The 19,727-nt window shown below is 43.0% G+C and overlaps 1 protein-coding gene across 7 annotated transcripts in view; it reads right to left on the bottom strand.

Moving 5' to 3' along the window:
- Positions 1-19,727, bottom strand: part of PDE1C (phosphodiesterase 1C) — a 317,833-nt gene that overhangs the window by 286,514 nt on the left and 11,592 nt on the right. The window contains exon 1 of one of the 7 annotated variants that reach the window (XM_021385547.1): positions 17,441-17,818. The exons of 1 other annotated variant lie outside the window; for it this stretch is intronic. In XM_021385547.1, the coding sequence (XP_021241222.1) occupies positions 17,441-17,525 (85 nt within the window). In that variant the 5' untranslated portion in view covers positions 17,526-17,818. Of the gene's footprint in view, positions 1-17,440; positions 17,819-19,727 lie in introns of those variants that run through there. 5 more of the 7 variants (XM_021385545.1, XM_021385548.1, XM_021385546.1 and 2 more) reach the window with 5 other exon arrangements.

The following is a 19,727-nucleotide window of genomic DNA, read 5'->3' as shown; positions in this document are numbered from 1 at the left end:
CCGGGGGTTCTGGTGGACGAAAAACTTAACATGAGCCAGCAGTGTGCTCCTGCAGCTCGGAAAGCAAATGGTGTCCTGGGCTCCATCAGAAGAGGGGTGGCCAGCAGGGGGAGGGAGGTGATTGTCCCTCTCTACTCTGCCCTCATGAGGCCCCATCCGGAGTACTGCATCCAGGCCTGGGGTCCCCAGTACAAGAAAGACAGGGTGCTGTTAGAGAAGGTCCAGAGGAGGGTCACAAGGATGACCAGAGGGCTGGAGCACCTCCCTCAGGAAGACAGGCTGAGGGAGTTGGGCTTGTTCAGCCTGGAGAAAAGAAGGCTGCAGAGTGACCTCACCGCAGCCTTCCAGTACCTAAAGGTAGCCTACAAACAGGAGGAGAGTCAACTCTTTGAAAGGGTAGACAATGGCAGGACAAGGGGAAATGGTTTTAAGTTGAAACAGGGAAGATTTAGGTTGGATATTGGGGGGAAAGAAAAGAGAAGGAAAAAGAAAAGAAATAGAAGCTAAACCAGGGTGATTTTTAAAAGTATAATTTTTTTTTCGCTGTACTCTAATTAGGAGAAACTTCATTCACCTATGGAATTACTGAACAACTTTGGTTGGGACCAGTCTCTTAAGGTCACAAGGTCCACTCCTTGCTCAAAAAAAGGCTAACTTACAGAACACTGCTTGCAAGTTACAGGCTGAAAGCAACTATTTTAACTTCTCTTTCTGAAGTCCCATATAGAATGGGTCCAGAAATACTGCAAGAGTGGCTCACCAGTAGAAATGCTCTAAGTTTCTGTCTTCCTTCATTTTGCATTTGCTTTGCAAGCATTGTTGGGGTGCCACAATGTACTTTGTCACCAGCGCATGCATCTCATATTTATTTACTGTTTTAACGCAGCATGGGAGAAGATATACAAGATTTTTAAACTTCTATCAGGACTCCATTATGACTGGCTAGTTGAGAATTTCTGTCATACCGTGATAAGGCACCCTGCACCACATAGCCTTAAATTCAGACTATGAAAAGAGCATATGCCTGTGAGCAGGCCAAAAGCAGGGCAGGATTTGTTTCCTCTACCTCATGAAATCAAGCCTGATCTTTAATTAGCAAAATCTAACGCTGGTCTGGACTACCAGCCAGGTGGCCCAGACAAGAAGGGTTTCTTAGAGAACGACATGTGCAAACAGATAATCCTGGTAAATAAACTTCTCATTAACAGGTGACACAGCAAGTCAACCATATAGTAATGTTACACTACTTCATAAGCCGCTGGTGCAGATGTTAGGAGCACCACCATGCGTCACTTCCCTTTTCAGCTTGTCTGCTTTCTAGCAGTTCGTAGAAGAGGTGGACTGGTAACATGATTCTATCCAATATAACTGCTTCAAGCAATTGAAATTCAGGGCAATAACCAAGGCTTCTAGCATGTAAAGAAACCAAGCGCTTCTTCCCTTCTCCCTGCCACTGGTAATCTGTCAGGAATCACCTGCTGACAGCTCTTCTCAGATTCACCTTTGCAGCAGCAGGTCTCCAGTTACAATGCAAAATGGTTCACTCATGCAGACATGCACAATGTTTTAAAATGAAGACTTTTTTAACACCCTTTTTTAAAGTGTTTTAAAGCACTTTACTTTGAAGCAAGTACAGCCAAACTGTTACACATTTCTGCCATGAAAAATGCCAGCGGGAATATTTGCTGTCATTACTGTTATTACTACTTCACTACGCATAAGAGAAGTGACCAGTCTCATAAATTCTTCCACCAAAGCTGTCTTCACAATTTAAAAATAAATCTAGTTAAAAGATTCACCAAACTTCACATCCAGTTGCTGTCAACTTATGATGAAAGAAGGAAAGACCCACGACCCATGTTTGGGCATATATTACACTGCACTCTTGGTGAAGTCCCTGGGAAAAACAGTGACAATGGCCATGACAAAATGTTAGTCTGATTTTAGAAGTTACATTTGACTGTTCAAATGGAAACATCAGCCAGGGAAAAACATTTATTTCTTTGTTTTTCTGAAAGTCACTAAATGAAACTCCTCTAAAACTGGAAATGATTTTTTTTTTCATTAGTAATACTACAAGTAGCATAATTCCGGATTCTGTATGAAAAGTTTCTTGGCTCTTTCTAAATACGTTGTTATGGGAGCAGATCCAAGAGCCATCAGGCCACTATGAACAAGACGTCTGTGCAACACAATAGATGCTCAGTAGATGCTCGGTTTTGTGGCTGAAAATGGAATAGAATTTAGGGCTTTATGCTTGAAAGCCAGGAGATGCTTTTCTGCTCATCAGGACAAACAGGTCCTTTCCAACTCAGGATATCCTACAATGCTACAATTCAGTTGTGAAAATAAACAGGAGGCATTACTTTTGGAGCAGCCCTGTGTTATTGATGTTGATTGTTCAGCTATTCAGAAAAGATTCCCAACATCTGCCACACAACTTATGTCGCTATGCTGGAAAAATTAATTAATGCATCGATCTAATAGAGACTGAAATTATCCTCAGGCTGTACTAAAGGACAGAGCAAGATAAAACTTCTCTTGAGATTAGATTCTGTAATGTTTTTGGGAAGACAATACTAGGAACTGCATAGGATTGGTTGAAGAATGACCTATTTGTAAAAGTACATACAACCAGTAGCTCAACACAAGCTCAAAAACAGAGCAGCAGCTTGTATGGGGACATGGAAATACGCCTAAAATGTGAAGTCATTTCTGAGGCTTGTTCCTGACCTGGACAGGCAAAGCTGAAGTGAGCAGCAGGGTTCACCATTTTTAGATTTTATAGTTCAGTCAAGGAGCCAATCCAAAGCCTGAGGGCTGGGGATAGCAAAGGGCAAGTGGCATCCCAGGGCAGCGTGAGGGAACTTTCTTTGCTTAGCTCTGAGAAGGCTCAGGGAAGATCTGTGTGTTGACTACAGCTGCCTGCTGGGAGCATGTAAGATGAAACCTGACTGTTCTCACAGGTGCTCAATGCTGGAAGGACCAGAGGCACCAGGCTCACACTGCAGCATGAACAAATCCCAGTCAGGCAAAAGGAAAAAAGACCATCACCATGAGGGTGCTCAGACAGGAAACCGGTGCCCAGAGAAACTGCAGGTCTCTGCCCTCCCCAGGGTATCCAAACCTAACTGAGACTGGCTGAATCAAACCCACAGCACCAACAGTCAGTCCTCTAAATGTGGCATCTGCACCGGAGGCCTTCACAAAAACGTATAAGCCAAAGGCAGAAAAGCTATGAATTAGCTGAGAGGGCACATTTGCCCCGCTAGTCTACTGGGCAGCTTAGTAGTTGCTATAGCTTCCTGCATCTATACAAGACATGAAAACAAAACACTAGAAACATTCAGGAAAAAGGAGAACATTGGGATCACTTAGTACCATGATAGCATAGGCACAGCAAGCCACCAACAGAAACATGAATACAACTGGCTTAGCTCTTCATTCAGCAATAGCCTGTTGATTCTCTTGGCACGTTATTTGTAATTTAGTCGCTCCGCAGGAAAACACCACATCTTCTGATTGTTCAGACATGATGGTAGGACATGAACAGTCTCATGGTGCTTGAAGTACATAGGGGTCAACTGATGGAGGACAGCCAACTACACATCTGTGTCCCTGACCCTAAGTTCGCATCTGAAGACCCTATTTCAGAGATTTCAAATCTGTCCAAACTACTTATCTGGGGGCATGACTGATATCCAGCTGTTCTTTGTGCACTGCCATGGAGGGCCTGGCTTCACCTTCAGCCACACATTCCATGGCCAAGGAGAAAACAGGCTGAGGACAGCAATCCCTAATTGGCGTTCTCATCCTCAGAGTGGAAAACCCCACTACCAGGCCCCAAGGACCTCACAGGTCCTCCAGAGGACCACCACAGCTGTACCAGTACAGCTGCCCAGAGGACACCAGGCCCTCTGCTCCCCAGTCCTCTCCTTTGGGAATCAGGGCAGAAGAGATGCCACCTTCTCACACTCCAGGAGCGTCAGTGAGGGATGGGAAAGGACAGCTGATACAACCCTTGAACCTCAACAGTTTTTAATGATTGCATCTCCCTTGGCTGCCTGTGAGGTGCCAGTATGCTTTGCCCCCTCTCAGCTGCTGTCTGGCTCCAGGATAGCTCCATCTTAGGCAGCTGCAGGGTGTCTGAGAACCCCATTCCCTGACCCTCTTGGTACATTCTTGCAACTTTCTTGTATCCAGAACCCCAGTCACTGAGCAGACACAGCCAATGGTAGTTGGTCTCTACAAGAGATATACAAAAACTTTTTGAGTACAGAGGATGAAGAATCCACCTGCCAAGAATAGGCGGCTGATGGAAATGGGCAGTGACATCGAGCCCATGGAGGTGGACCCATGTGGCATTGAAGGAGAGCCTATGGAGGTAGATCCATCTCTGGAGGATGACCTGATGGAAGTGGATGCACATCCACTGGAGCAGACCAGTCACTGTGCCATCACTATCAGGTCAACTAGAAAGAGATTGCACCCCAAAGATCATCGCAGGGGTGCCAGCGTCTGTCCACTTCCCTCCAAACAGCCGCCTTGATGCTGGCGCTGATCCTCCCATCCCTAAGTTTGCCCTTACCCAGGAGAGCCCCACCTCAGGGACATCCCATGGGTTCACATGGAGCCTCCATTTCCTGGTTGTTCTTCTTTTCACAGCCAAGGCTCCCATGAGCCCATCCTTCCCAACCCCCTCCCTCATTTCTCCCCAAGATCTCTTCTTCACCAAGTCCTGAGGAAGAGGGGAGGGCAGGGCAGAGACCGCCATCCTCTGAGCTGCTGTGCCAGGGCAATGAGAGGAGTCTAGCAGAGGGACCTGAATTCCCCGGGGCTTTGAACACTGCAGGGATGCGAGGATCCCATAAGATTACCCTTAGCTAGGAGAGCCCCAACTCAGGGCCACCCACCGGCTCACATGGAGCCTCCATTTCCTGGTAATTCTTTTAAGCCAAGGCTCCCACGAGTCCATCCTTCCTGTCCCTCTCCCTCGTCCCTCCCCAGGGGAAAGGAGGGGTCAGAGAAGCGACAGAAACCACTGTTCCTGTGGAGAAGCAGACTTTGGTTCAGACAGGAAGACGTGCTGAACTTCAGCAGGAAAATCCAGTCCTTGAATCACTTGGAACATAATTCACTTGGACTTTTTGTTCAAGATTGGACAAGCAACAATTTAAAATAACAATACAAAATAATACAAGTCAAAACCACAAAACAAAATAAATAATTTTTCTTCTTTTAAAGAAGAAAAACAGTAATTCTGTCTTTTTGGAACCTTAGAGTTTGCACATAGGTTCCTGTGTCCCCTCCTTGTCTCCCACACACAGGAGCATACCCCGCAGCAGGACACACTGCCCTCATTTCCAGCCTGAGGAACAACCACCGCACCGCACACACCACAGCTGTCCCCTTGCCCTGCCTTAGCACACTCTGCTACGTGGTGGCATATTTTACATACACATCATTAAGAATATAGGAAAGAGCCTATTTTGACTGTAGAAGTGGTAGTTCTACAGAATTATACTCTCAAAATATTTTACTTCCTCTCAACAACTGACTGGTTAGTGAACAGAGCTGCCTGAACTAAAAACAGGAATTAGCACTTGTCAGGACAAACACATAACTAAAGCAAAACATTTCAGTTTAAATTAATGACAGCTCTCCCCTGCCTGGCAGTCAGAAGCGGTTACAGCGGCCATCTCCTACCCGTGATCCGACCCAGCCCGCCCCCTGCCCCCCGCCATCATGGCGGCGGCTCCGCCTCGCCGAAGCCCGGCCCGGCCCCGCCCCAGGCGCGCACCCGTCGCTCACAGCAATCGCACAGCCGTGTGTGATCGGCAGTGCCCGGGCTGACGCCGGCACACGGGGAGGGAGCACGGTAGCGCTGACGCAGTTATGGCAAATAACTGTGTGCAGTTTGTTACACTGGCTACACACAGTCCTGAGAATTGAGAAGAACATGCCGCCCTGCTTTGAGTTTTGATACAGGAATTTGAGAATAGGTTTCAAGATTGACAAATCATGATTTTTTTGCTATAGTTGCAACTTCATTTTCAGTCAACATAAATACATCACCTGCAAACTTTCAACTCAAAAACCTGATCATATCCCTTACCAGATCTTTATAAGCCCTCTCTGACCAGAGAGAAATAGCCCTCCCCTCACAGTCACCTTATTCATGCCATCACTATTTGTCAGTTCATACATTTGAGAAGAACTGTTTTCAAGGATGAAGCATAGGAAGAGTAAAATTTCATCAACAATCTCTGACAAACACCCTGAGAGCTCACTGAGAATGGCAGCCACTGCCATCAAACTGGAGTGAGACATCAGTTTCTCAAAACCAAGGTCAAATATCCCACTAGTTCTATATTTTTGTTGTTCTCTTTTTTATATTTTAGTAAAAATATAAGTTTTCTTACTTAGAGACATTAACTATATTGCATATGAGGGTAGCTCCCAAAGTAATGCCTGAATGTTTGTGGAGACCGAACAGTGGATGTGAGCACAGTGAGGCAGTGGGTGGTGCATTTCAGCAGTGGTGACAGTGACAGCAGGTCACCTCAGCTGCTGCAGATTTTTACAAGCACAGCATGCAGGCTCTTGTTTGCTGCTGACAAAAATGCATAGACAATGGTGGTGGCTGTGTTGAAAAATAGCGTTTTCTAGCTGAGAATGTGCTCTGTCAAGTAGTGTTATTATGCTCTTTGTATCTGTTGTAGTTTCCATGGAAAGAAATAGGAGGCATTACTTTTGGAGCAACCTATGCATTTTACATGTAGCCCAAGACAATTCTTCACTCAGCGTGGCCCAGGAAGGACAACAGGTTGGACAGCCATGTCATAAAGCTTCCTGCCTTCATACACATGATGCTGTGGATGCAGCAGAAGGGCTTACACCTATGCTCCTTAAAATGTCTTACAGCAACAGAGGAAAGACTTTGACTATATTTCACTCAATATTTCTGAGATGACTGCTCTACTATTTTCTCAGTGTACCCTAGGAAAAGACGGGAGGGATATCAAGTACATGGATACACAACCGAAACTATCTGCCCAAAACAGAATATTCACGACATCCAGAAATGCAGTACTTCTTAAAAGCATTGAATGTAGCACTTAAAAGCTGAATGACTGAGCTCCTAAAGCAACCTTTAAAATATAGTAGATAGTTCCTCATTATGAACAAGTCTCATTTGGCAGTTCTTGCAGTCATAAGTACCCTCATTTATTGCGATGGGACTAATCACACGGATACTTCATACAAATACTTCTGTTATTGCCTTCATTGATTTTCTTTGTTTTGTCTGCATCACTACAGAACCTTCTGATATGCTGTCTTTTTAAAAAGATTTAAGTGCTTTTTTTCATTTTTTTAATTTTTAAACTAGGACCTTTCACTGGGGAAATCCAACTGCATGTGTACCAAGGGTACCAAAGCATATATGACCTCATACAGCAGTCACAAGTATCTTATCCATTCTAAATGCTGCTTGGTGACTTCAACAATCAGCTTACTGCAAACAAGAACATACAAATATTTTCTAGTGATGATGACAAACATTACATGTGCCATGTGCATATGCAGTTTACAGCATGCAATGAGAAATTGACTAAATACATCAAAGTAATCTGTAAATAGAAAAAGAAGATTCTGAATGAAATTAAAAAATAATAATGCAGCGTAAGACTCATTTTTGTGCATACTAAGTTTGCACAATGCATCATTCTGGAAATTGTAAGTTTGGCTAGAAGTCTATTTCATAATTACAGGAGTCTTAGGATGTTTGCTACCTTATTTTCACAAATTCCCAATGCGTTCTCTGACTTGCATCATTTAGGTTAAGGAGTTCAAGGTCCATAAGGTACGGCATCATTTTCTTTAGAAACAGAAATTAATCTTGGCACAGTCATAGAGAGAGATTTTGGCACCTAAAGCATGTCCTATCTTCCTTCTTCCCTCCTCCAGGTTCCTCTGCAAGAGTCTCCAAGCCTTCCTCTTGATGAGCAGCAGTGCCAGCAAGCAGCAGGGCTCAGGGCTACCATTGCCAAAGGAGGAGGAGGACTATGGGGGCTGGAGAAAGATGTGCAACTCCAAGCCTAAAACACTATGCCCTCTTGGATAACCGTCATTTCATACACATGAAAACATCCTCCTCTTCCCAGTTCAAGAAGTTGGTTTGTAACAACACCTATGCATTCCAGGCAAAATTTGCAAGTGTTCAAAAGTCAAATTTCCTTTGCCACTTTGCTATGAGACCTAAAGTCTCTGGTATTCTGAGTAGGCTTATCCAAAGCATCTCAATAGATCTGTGCTTAATAAACACTGAAATAATCAAAGCTAAAAACTTCTCAAAAGGACACAAAACTTGCTTGCTATGAACAACATGAAAGAGAGCTAATGCAAGAGACTGAACGTAACATGTAAACACAGAATCAGCAGGGAAAATATCCCAAAGGTTTCATTTAAGTATCAGTGCAGAGCTGGGGAAAAATAATTATGCACATAGTGTTACTGTAAATGACAGCTAATAAAACAGAAGGCTTTAATTATTGCTGCTGCTTCAGAGGGCAAGTAGGCAAACACAATCAGAGACTGAATGACAAGCCATCATGCAGAATTTCACTTCAAAAAATCCTACTTCACTTAAATAGCACATTAAATTCTAATTAATGAGAAGCATTAGACTGGAACATAAGGCAGCAAACATCACTAAAGAATAAACATACTCTCTCATGAAGGAAAATTTGCTCTGATCATGTTGTCAAGCTGACGGAAGCATCTTCCAGGAGCAAGTGGATCCAAGTTATAAGAAGTGCTGTAATTACCATTCTCAGCTCTTACACTTCCTCTGCCTCAAGAACAATTAAGCCTTAAGCATTAGCCCTGGAGACGAGAATAATATCATGAAGCCACCTAGCAACTACAATAACAACAACCTGCTGATATTTTAGGAATGGAGGAAAGCTGGGAGGGGTTAGGAGACTGGTCTGATAGTTGGATTATTTGATTATTTACAGGATCTACAACTACGCATCCAAACTCAAGCCATGGCTTCAGCCTGTCCAAGTGAAACTCAGGTACAACACCTAACGGCCGGGATCCCCTAGTCTTTCCATGCTGCTGTGACAACTCCCAGGTGGGGTCTTCAACTGCAGTGCTGCGTAAGGGTTCCTCCAGCTGCTTGTCTTGTGTCTACGACAGATAGTTCCTGCCACTGGAGCAACCAAAAGGAAAGGACTCAGCTTTATAGCCAGATGAAGTAAAGTTATCAGCAACCAGTACCTGCTCGCTACAGCAAAGTGGGCTGCAAACTGTGCTCACAGCGGAGCTGCCATACCACTTTTCAACCAGGGTCTGGGATAACCATCTTCCAGACACCATCTCACATCAGCATGCTATGTCTTTGCATAGTGAGGCAGAAGGTCTCTATATAATCAGTTCTATATTTGATAGGAAGAAAAGGTGAAGTAAGTACCTTAATTGACACCTATCTCATAACCAAAAACACACAGCATGGAAAAAGCAATCTTTTTTTGTAGAAGAAACACAGCTAGATGTCATTAAACACTTTCAGCTCATATTTGGCCTGGATTATTCCTGTGAAAAATCAGAATTCACTCTCTTGAAGTGAGGCAAGACATTCATTATCAGATGATCTATATGAAAAATAAACTGTCAGCTAAGGTTAGTAGTAGCCTTTAGATCTATAGTATTTTGTTCTGTAATTCTCTTTAACGGGTTACTAGAAAGAAATTAACTCACAAAATACAAAGGAACTTTTAAAAGTAACATAAAATGTCCTGTTATGGATTTTCTAAAGATATCCACTGATTTTACTAACAGTAGAGTTAGCCTGCATCCAGGGGTCTGGAAAATCTCACTGCTGTTGTTATTTGAACAGCCATGAAATAAGTTTCAATAAGTTGACCCTGAAAAAATACGCATGTTTTTCTGCATTATTCTATGTTCTATGCATATGTTCCTCCACATCTCCTGGTCCTTCGTGCTCTGTAATGCTCATATACACATCTTATACTCTACACCATATATACAAGTAGTGTAAAATATAGATCCCCCACCCTATGATTCAGATTGAAATCAGCTTTGATTATCAAGTTCTATTTTAATATTCCAGATTTTGGCAAGGAAAAAAACAGCAAAGCTTTGCCAGAAATGTCTTAGGTTTGCTCATACGGCAGTTTTAATAAAAAAAATACACACTGCAGGCCAAATTATGTTTTGAGTTATCAGGTTTGCATAAGAGGCAGAGCATAATTTGGCCTCTAAGATATTTAATTCTGAATTATGATAACATTCAAGGAGGAAATAACATAGATTGTCTTTAAATCACACCCTTGCAAGTTAGGGGAAAAGATCATCTCTGTCCTAGTAGACCAGTCTAACGATGTACCGTGCCACCAAATGAGGGAAATAAAGAAGTCTGAACCCCCAAAGATCCCCTTTTTAGAGTACATTTTAAGGGAAATAGTGATTATGAGCAGTATACATGTCCGGTAATGACCACAGCTTCAGGAATAGAGGAGGAAATCAATATAAATAAAGCAGGCTTAGCATTCTGCTCTTCACAATGTGTTCAGCAGCACATAAAACATCCTACCCTGCAAAACACCAACTTCAATGGGAGATTAAGACAACACTTTGGATTTTGTAGCACAGACGACATTAGCATCCCTGAGTTTCATAGAACTCTTTTTCTCCTGGTATTTACATTCTTTGCTCACTTATTAGGGTACTACGATTGCCATTCTACCCACTTAGTATTTGACAAAAATGCCCACTGTTCTCACATCGTCACGAAGCGTGCTTCTGTCACCACTCAGCAAAGCTCCTCAGGATGCAGCTGAGAACAAGACCACTGGTTGCCCACAGAAAAGTCATCAACCAACAGCAGAATCATGCCTAAATGAAACCATTTTGAGTTTTCTTAAGGATATCTGTCTGGTTGGTGTAGGACATCTATTTTTGTCTATAGCAATCATCAGAAAGAAAATTCAATACTTTGAACAAATTGCTGTAAGAGGAAGTTGATGTATTTATAATTTTTGCTTCCAGTTATCTCCGAGCTGGCTTAAAAATTCACAGTACTTGAACTAGTAATAAAAAGATCCTTGCAAGTTTCCTTCATGTGCTAATCTGCTCAGAACTGGAGTAAGAAAGTTTAGCTTTCAGGTGAGATAATTCAAACTAAAATAACACATTTGTGGAACACAGACTGAAAAAAAAAAGGAAGGAGAAAGGATAACATGTTAAGAGGAAAACACTGGTGCAAATTTGGGGGTCTATATCCATTACAACAGTTTAAGAGTATGAGACCCAAAAATGGAAAGAAAAAAAAAATTCTATTAAAAGCAATCAGCACGCCACTTGGAGGAACTGCAAGGACTTCAGCTACCCACACACATGAGGAAAGAACTGGTACAATTTGATTTTGAAAGCTTTCACTCCTAACGAGTATTCATTGTCAATACAAAAGGAAAAGGACAGGCAGCGTGGATCTGAACTGCCTTCCTCATTCTGTCTCCAGATGAATATGAGCTGCCTACAAAATTACTGACTTTAGAAGAGACACTTGGTGTCAAACTGAGTGATACTGGCTGAGCAAGCTACTTAGCCAGTCCCCTTTCCTAACACCACACACCATTTGTCAGGTCTCATCACTTTTGGAAGAGGGGGAAAGGGCACTACATCAACAGAAATAGGCAGCATCGTGCAGCAGCAGCAAGAGACTATGCACCACATGCTGCCATTTAATGGAGAAAGATGATGCCTGCAGTCTTCCTGAGGGAAATGTTCAGGGGCTGATTGCAGCTAATAAAGGGGAGGATGACCTGAGCAACTGCCCTCACATTGTCCCAGTGCACAGCTTGACTCTCCAGCTGGGAAGCCAGTGGAGACTTCATCAAGTGCATCTTTTTGGTAATTACTGCAACTTTCCCCTCCCCGCATCCAACTTTGCACACAGCTACTGATGCAAGCAACAAGGCTACCTTTACAAGCTTGAAAATTCTGAGCCTGTAGATATTGGAAATCTGGAAATCAAGTTTCAGGGCGATCACTCGATACAACCTCTGTCGCTAGGCAGGGAGAATTTGGGAAGAAAAAGATACCAGCAAAAAGTCTTGGGAGCAAGCTGTGGTAAAGCTGTGTGATTTTACCTCAATTTGTGCATAGGTCAGACTCCTCTCTGACCTACAGCAGTGCATGCTTTTACCAGAGAAAACTGTCTGGGGACAGATCCTTTGTTTATTTAAGTCACTGTTGAACTCCCAACTGCAGTGGAGTGATGCAGTTTGCTGCTGGCCAGAATCCTGCCCTTTGACTTGATTTGCACTTGTACCAATAAGCGCGTGATGCATCCAGAAGCCTTTACTCGTGCATTTGGATCTTGCATTAATATTACATCAGAAAAGCGGGACAGTTAGCACAGCACAAGAGTTTAAAATAGAAGATATACAGCAGAAATGCAAATCCCAAAAGGGAACTGAGTTTGAGAGCTCCCGGTGTGAGCCGCTGACAAATGTGGTGTCCTGCGACCTCTTCTCCGTGGCAACTCTGAGGGAAGAGGTAGGCCCCAAAGACTCACTGTGTTTCAAGATGCCAAGATACACACAGCTGTGAACAGTAGGTAGCAGTGATAAGGCAGATCATCCACAGTAGCAAATGGCTGAGCTCCATGAAAACGTTGCCAAGCTTCTTGCCATGCAATAACCAATGCTGCAGTCTTCCCAGAGATGACTTACTTAGCTCAAAGCAGCCCACCCTGAAACACTGAAGATACCAGTGCAACACCAAGTTCCTGCAGAAGCCACAGAAATCACCATCCCCACCCCTTGTAAAAGCAGCTACATGACAGAAATACCAGCAGGACTTGCTGTTGCCAATCACTGTGCACAGAAGAATCCAACACCACGCAAGGGGGCCAGCTGTGTGTCTCACAAATATGGACTCCAAAAATGCAGCCTCCTTTCAGGTGAATATTCAGGCAGAGCAGACAAAGTTTGGATTGGTTTGAAGCTAAAGCACAACTTTGTAATAGAAAGAGCGGGAGAAAAACTCAATGTTAGTTTTATTTCACAGTCTATTTGCTGGTAGCTTTATGTTAATTTTTCAGAGTAGGAGGAGGGTGAGTTTATTTTCCTTTCTATTTTATTAGAACTGCAGAATTTACTAAATTACATTTAAAAGTGCCACGTCCCATTGCAAGCCTCATGTTTGCTTTATGTTAATAAACTTGAATTTCTTAATTCCTAGGTATCAGATGAAAAATGCTTTTAATGAGAAGCTCTTCCCAAAGTGTGGTCTATTAGCCAAGTTTGGGGGGTTGTTATGTTTTGTTTAGGTCTTTTGGTTGTGATGTCATAACAAAGAAAATGATACAGAGTTCAGGTACAAAGAGAAGGAAAAGCTATAATCCCCAACAGAAGAGGTGGTTATATTATGGTTCACCTTTTTGCCAGAGACATTGTTTCTGCACAGCCAGAAACACCCTTCTCCTCTCCCCAAAAGCATACTGACCCCACAGACAGACATCTCTCCCAGGCCTCTGCTGAAGGAACGCTGCGAGTGGCACGCACACAGAGCCAGTGAGAGATCTGTCAGCACCTTGTGATTACAGCGTGCTCTCAATCTAGATGATATTTTTCATAAGAAACTAAGGGCAGAAATCAAGTAAATCTCCATGAAAACACACTGTGTGTGTGCCTGTGCGTGGGCTAGGAGAGGTCTTATGCTAAAACCTGCCTCTTATCTGGCTTGCAAAGGATCCATTGCCCTCAGAAGAATGACCAGCTCTAGCAAAGCTGAAAATCAATACACGAGAACAATTTAGTTATCTATATTAATTATTGCTACAATACACACAGCCCAACACAGTACAACTGTAACACACAGTACAAAAAGTAAAACTACTCTTACTTCCCTGGTTTCTTTCTAGAATCTCTCTCTAAAACAGCCTTTTCTATTCCAGTTAATTTGAACATGGAGCTCCTAAGGTGCAACCTTTAAAAAAGAAAATAACTACAGAAGCATTTTCTTTAAAAATTAAGCATGTGACACGAAGCTTATTCTAAGAACACTGAGTTCAGTATCAACTTTGCTTCCAGTCTTCCCCATCCTCACCTGAGATCAACACAGCACAAATCCTCTCCAGCAACATTTGCTCTGACATGCATGGATTTCTGACATGAACTTTCAGAGGCACCCACCAAGAGCCCTGCCTTTGGGAATGTTATTCACACGAATGATGTTAAAGTTGGTTTCATATAATGAATGCAAAGTGATAAACTAGAACTGTTATGAAAGCCACATTTTTAAAGAATTATTTCAAACTAAGGCATGACAGTGCCACTGAACAAAACTCACATCTTCAGCAATAATTGGAGGAAAAACCTTTGCACGTGAAATGGAGACAGGGTCCTCCTAAACAAACTTTCATGCAAGGTGTAGAAACAACCGCTCTGAGTTAGACCAAGCGTTTCAGTTCCACAACCCACATCCATCAGCACTTGTATTGCAGCAGAACTCCTCGTCACTCCAATTCATTCTAACCCACAAAAATAAATTGATTAGATAAATTTGGACAAGACACTTAAAGCAGTGTTGCCAGGTGCTTCTGGATATGAAAAGCAGAGTGGGAGCTTTATATGCAGTTAGCTCTTAGTCATAGGAAGGTGATAAACGCAGAAAGAAAATATCCTCCGTTAATGTTTGTGTTTACCATTTTCCCAAGTTTAAAGGCAATGGATGTTTCTCTGTCTTGCACCTTCAGATAGCCAATTATAGCAGCAAAGTCAGTAACACTGGCATTCTGACTTAACAGTATTTCATAAATGATGAGAGAAGGTGCAGGACAAAAATAGCAGGTGTTTGTTCTTAATTTCTTGTCCTCTAAACTCAGCTGGTATTCTGGTATTTATTACTTTTAGTAGAGGAAAATTTAGCTAAAGTTAAACAAGAACTCAAGCAAAAAAAAACTTACTCTGAAACAGACTCTGAAATTTGCTGACAGAGACAGTGGCAAATAAAGACACCGATGTCTTTAGGTAAAGCTATCACTTATTGGTATACATTTGGTTTTTAGCATTGCAGGCCAGATACTCCCAGAGTGATCTGTGGAGGCCTTGGGAAGTGCCAAGCTCCCACAGTTGCTGTCCCACCACCAGCTCTTGCAGTGAGTGACAGGAAAATGGGAGCTGCACACCAGCTGCTTAAGGTTGCGCAGCTGAGCGAAGGCACAGTGACCATCTCCAGCAACACGCTGCTGCACACCTGCAGGCAATCAGCCTGGAGCTGTTGTTGCACCAGCCTTTCTCCTTTCCCACGCACAGTCACGGCTGATTTCAGGCTCAGGTCTTTCATGAAAATTTTCTTTTAGTTTAGCTGTACATAATCATTTTTATGAAGATCATCCTTTCTTAACAGTTAGAATTGGGATGGACCAATGCAAACTCTTTTGCACATACGTGGAAGCATTTATCTCAACCTGATATTATTGTGTTCCTCAGAGCAGCAGTCTTCTATCCCAGCTGACATACTTTAATAGCGGACACAGCAGCTCAATGTTTTCCGAGAACTTCTCAAGAAATTTGCAGTATCTGAGACTGGGAATCTACAAACAAGTCTCATTTGATGGAAAGAAGTTTATGCCCATCTCCAACACTTCAACATTTTTGTCACACCATTCGGATACACTCATTTTCTTCAATGCAGAGATTAACAAATACATGAATCATTCAGATCTGTCCATCACACAGTGCTGGTAATACCAGATAGCATGTTTACAGTGCTTTCACAGTTATGCGAATCAATCCAGCACACATTTGCCAAGATATAAAAATAAATGTTATATAATGCACAGTTCACAATCAATATATCGGTTGTGTGAATGAAAGAGAAGAAAACAGCACATGAACTACTATGCAACAACTATCCTAAGGAGCAGAAGCTGCAATTGCCTGAGTCATTTGTCCCAAAATTTGGTCTCGTTGTTTGGTGAGCACAAACAGCAATAAAGACAGCGGAGTGACAAATACAGTGATCCTCTTGGTTTGTCCAGGAACAAACAAAGTAATTAGGCACAGTCAGAAGTGTTCAGCATCTTCAAATAATGTTTTCAACTGACTAGGCTCAAAAAGGAAATGTTTTTCCTCCAGACTGACACAAACTGATGAAATATCACTATTAGTAACAATGATGAGAGATGGAGAGATTAAGGATAGGGAGTTCAAAAGCAAACATGCTGCATCTTAGCTCACTGGGGGACTACCACCCATGACCTCAGAGAAGCAGCCTTTAGAAGTAGCATTTTCCTAGCAGCTTCAGCTTCCAAAGGCTATGTATACATTAACAGATGATTACATGGAAATATTTTAGTGAGACATTCATTTCTGTCTCTGTACTTTATCAGTAAGTTTAGTGATGGCAAAATAAGTTTTCTGCAAAGCAGGCAATTAGATAAAACAAGTATCTCCCACAAACACCAACAAAAAGCTTGTAGTCATCATTATTAAATGAAATCATGACCCATTTATACTGGTACAAGACTTCCCCAATTTCACAACTGCAGGAAAATAGAACCCCTGCCACAAAAAAATGTAGTCGTGGGGATTTGTCCTGACTGTCTGTTCTGCAGAAGTTTCCCATAAATACCAAACTGGATTTCATTTGAAAACTGAAATGCCATTTTATACAGCATAGCCTTGTGTGATAGACAGTTTTAGCAGAGCAGCCTGTTTAGGGAATCCTCCGCTTTTAACTTCTGCACAGCAAGACTCTTGGAAAACAGGCAGACACCTGTTGCTTTGAGAAGCCTCATTTTTGCCTAAGACAGCAAACACAACAAACTGCACTCAAACAGCCACAAGAGAAACAAACAGTCCTAAAATCCCTGATCTCTCCCCGCATCTTACCACCCCTCAGCAATTTTGCTTTTTTTATTTGAGAGAGGCAACAAGAATGATTGCACACCTTTTTTATGTGAACCTAAGAAGGGTGAAAGGTTACGGAATTTAGAAACACTCGCTAAGGCAACAAACAAATACTGGAAACAAAACCACAGCTCCCAGGGGCCGTGATCCTGGACTCATTGGAAGGAAACACAACTAGCAACGTGGAAATCTGCAGTCCTGAAAGCAGCGGTGTTCCCAAGATAAGGTTCCAAACCAAAAAGTTGCCAACGTCTCCTGGTGCCAAAACACAGGGAGGGATTCACAGCCCTGCGTATCACTGACAAGTTTCTTGGACACAAGTAAATACAGAAGGTATATACAGAAAGAAACGCAGAAGTTGCAGGGTATCTGTACGTTTTAAATGCGTACAGCGACAAGAGGCAGATGTGAGCAACAGCTGTCTTCAACCGAAGCTGCAGAGAGAAAGGAAACAAACAGAGAAACGAAGGAAAGAATTAAATCAGGCTCACCAATAGTAAAGCTATAGCCATCGATGCTGAAAGTAGCACTCCGGCATTTTTTAAACCCTTCCTTTCTGCTGCTTGGCTCTGTCATGATCCCGCCAGCTTGTCCCTCCGGCCGCAGCCTGTCTCCCCGCGGCAGCGGCGCGCAGGAGCTCTCTGCCGGCCGCTCCGCAGCTAGCGCCAGCCCGCGCAGCCCAACGCGCACATCTCCGGCGCGGGGAGCGCTCAGCCGCTTTCTCCTCCCACAGCGCGCAGAAATGTGCCGGCCCGGCCCAGCCGCGGGCAGCGGCTCGGCAGCCAAACCCACGGCTAGGCTACCGTGTCGATGAGCCTGCTGTATGTCAGAACTGCGTAGGTGTTCAGCGTGCAGTCAGAGAAAGATGAAGGGTTAGGCTTCGCTACCATCGGGTCGCCTGGCGTGCCCCGCCACGCTTCGGTCCCCATTCTGCGACTCCCCTTGCTCTCGGGGTTTCTGATTTGCGGCAAATTGCGCTCGGATTTCGGCCCTTCCAATGCAAGCTGAGTGTTTTAATCAGTCGGGATACAATGAATCAACCCCAGTTTAGAGTACACCATCCATCATCCGCTCCTTATGCGAGCAACTAGCCTCTGGAAACACAGCCAGAAGAAGAGTATAAAAGACTTTTTGGTAAAAACGTTAAGGGACTGGGGGAAATAAAAGTAATTTAGTAATGATGATAAACTGAGCAGAATGTACACGCACACACAAGGAGAAGCCTTTTGAGCTCCTGCTCACTTGCCCCGTGGTTTATAAACCTCTCTGCAACTTTTTTCTTTCACCTCAGGGATGTTTGAAAACAGTATTCAGAAAACTGCAGCACGCCACTAAGAAAGGCAGGTCAGCCCCTTTCTGTGAACAAACACAAGTTAGAGTTGGGCCGGAGGAGGTTTTCCCAGAAGGCAAGCAGCAAGGAAGCTTTTATAAACAGGAGTCCCTGCCTACAGCAGGGTACTTGGAAGGTTGGAGGTGATCTTAAAGATCCCTTCCAACCCAAACCATCCTGAGTCTATAAAAGCACTAGGAATGTTTTGATGATGCCAGTTCACATAAAAATGTGAAAATCTGCCCCCTCTGTAATGTGTGTTAATATAGGAACAGGCTACTAAAGTGCTCCCATTTTCAGGTTCCAAAGAACAGAAGTAAATTCCAGGTAAATGTGGCAGGTTTTGCCTTGGTCAGTGTGTACACCACATGGAAACATCACGCTTCAGGAAGGCTGCCTTCAAAACAATAGGAGAGAGTTTGCTCAGAGCTCAGTCAAGGCATGCCAAAATGTTTACAAAACATCAGCAAGCCTGGCCTCTGTATAAGGTATAAACCCCAGCCCTACCTTGTTCTTGACAGAAGCTTGGAGTCAGATAGAAATAGTGCATTCTAAATCCCCTCTCTTCAAAGGATGGATGAGAGCCACTGCTGAGCTCTAGGTCCAGTAATTTAAATCCCACTTAATTCAAACCCAGTCAAGAGCCTCAGCCAAACAGCTTTTTCTGTTAACAAGTTTTTTAAAATCATTTGGCTGTTCAATAACAAGTTCATTAAGAAAAGGGCTGTTAGTAGGGGTTTTTGTTGTTGTTTTGTTTTATTTATTTATTTTACATAAAGCAGGACCTGATCTTCCAGTTTTCTTGGCCTTTCAAGACTGAAGCATGAAATAGCAGTAACGAGTTAGATGCAACATTCCCAAGACTTGCACCTACAATTATCCGTGGCCTCAGAAGGGCAGGCAAACATCAGTAGTATTAAAAAGCTGCTGCTCTGGAGACAGCCACTGCAATGAAGAATTTTCAAGCAGTCTACTGAACTGCATCATTTAGCTCCCTCTCCCAAACAATATAAATACAGAGTGAGTATAAAGGGCTTCTAAGGAATCATTTTCTCTGTCACTGGTTATATAGGTCACACACCTACATAAGCACTAATGCTCTGCCTAGAGAATTACTCACACTCTATCTGGAGAGCATGAAGTTAAGTGTTATCTAAAGGAAAGGTGAACGGTGGAACTCTCAGGTTTGGGTTTTTTATTATTATTTGATGACACTGATTTTTCTTTAAACCATAAAGCATTGATTCATCAAAACACTGGGGGAAGATGATCATGAAGTTTCAGTCAAGTTTCTTAGTTCCAGGAAAGACTTTATTTAGAAAAAAAAAATAAAAATAGGCAGATGCAGCCTTGCTTGATGTGAGAGGGCTGTATGCAAGCAGGAGAATTATGTTAGCATTTCTGCTCTCAGGAAAATACCCTGATCACTAAGTTACTGCCATGCTGAT

Source organism: Numida meleagris, chromosome 2 (genome assembly GCF_002078875.1).
Source record: "Numida meleagris isolate 19003 breed g44 Domestic line chromosome 2, NumMel1.0, whole genome shotgun sequence".
NCBI classification, from domain to species: domain Eukaryota; kingdom Metazoa; phylum Chordata; class Aves; order Galliformes; family Numididae; genus Numida; species Numida meleagris.
The sequence above is the reverse complement of the archived record's forward strand: the minus strand, read 5'-3'. Positions and strand labels throughout refer to the sequence as shown.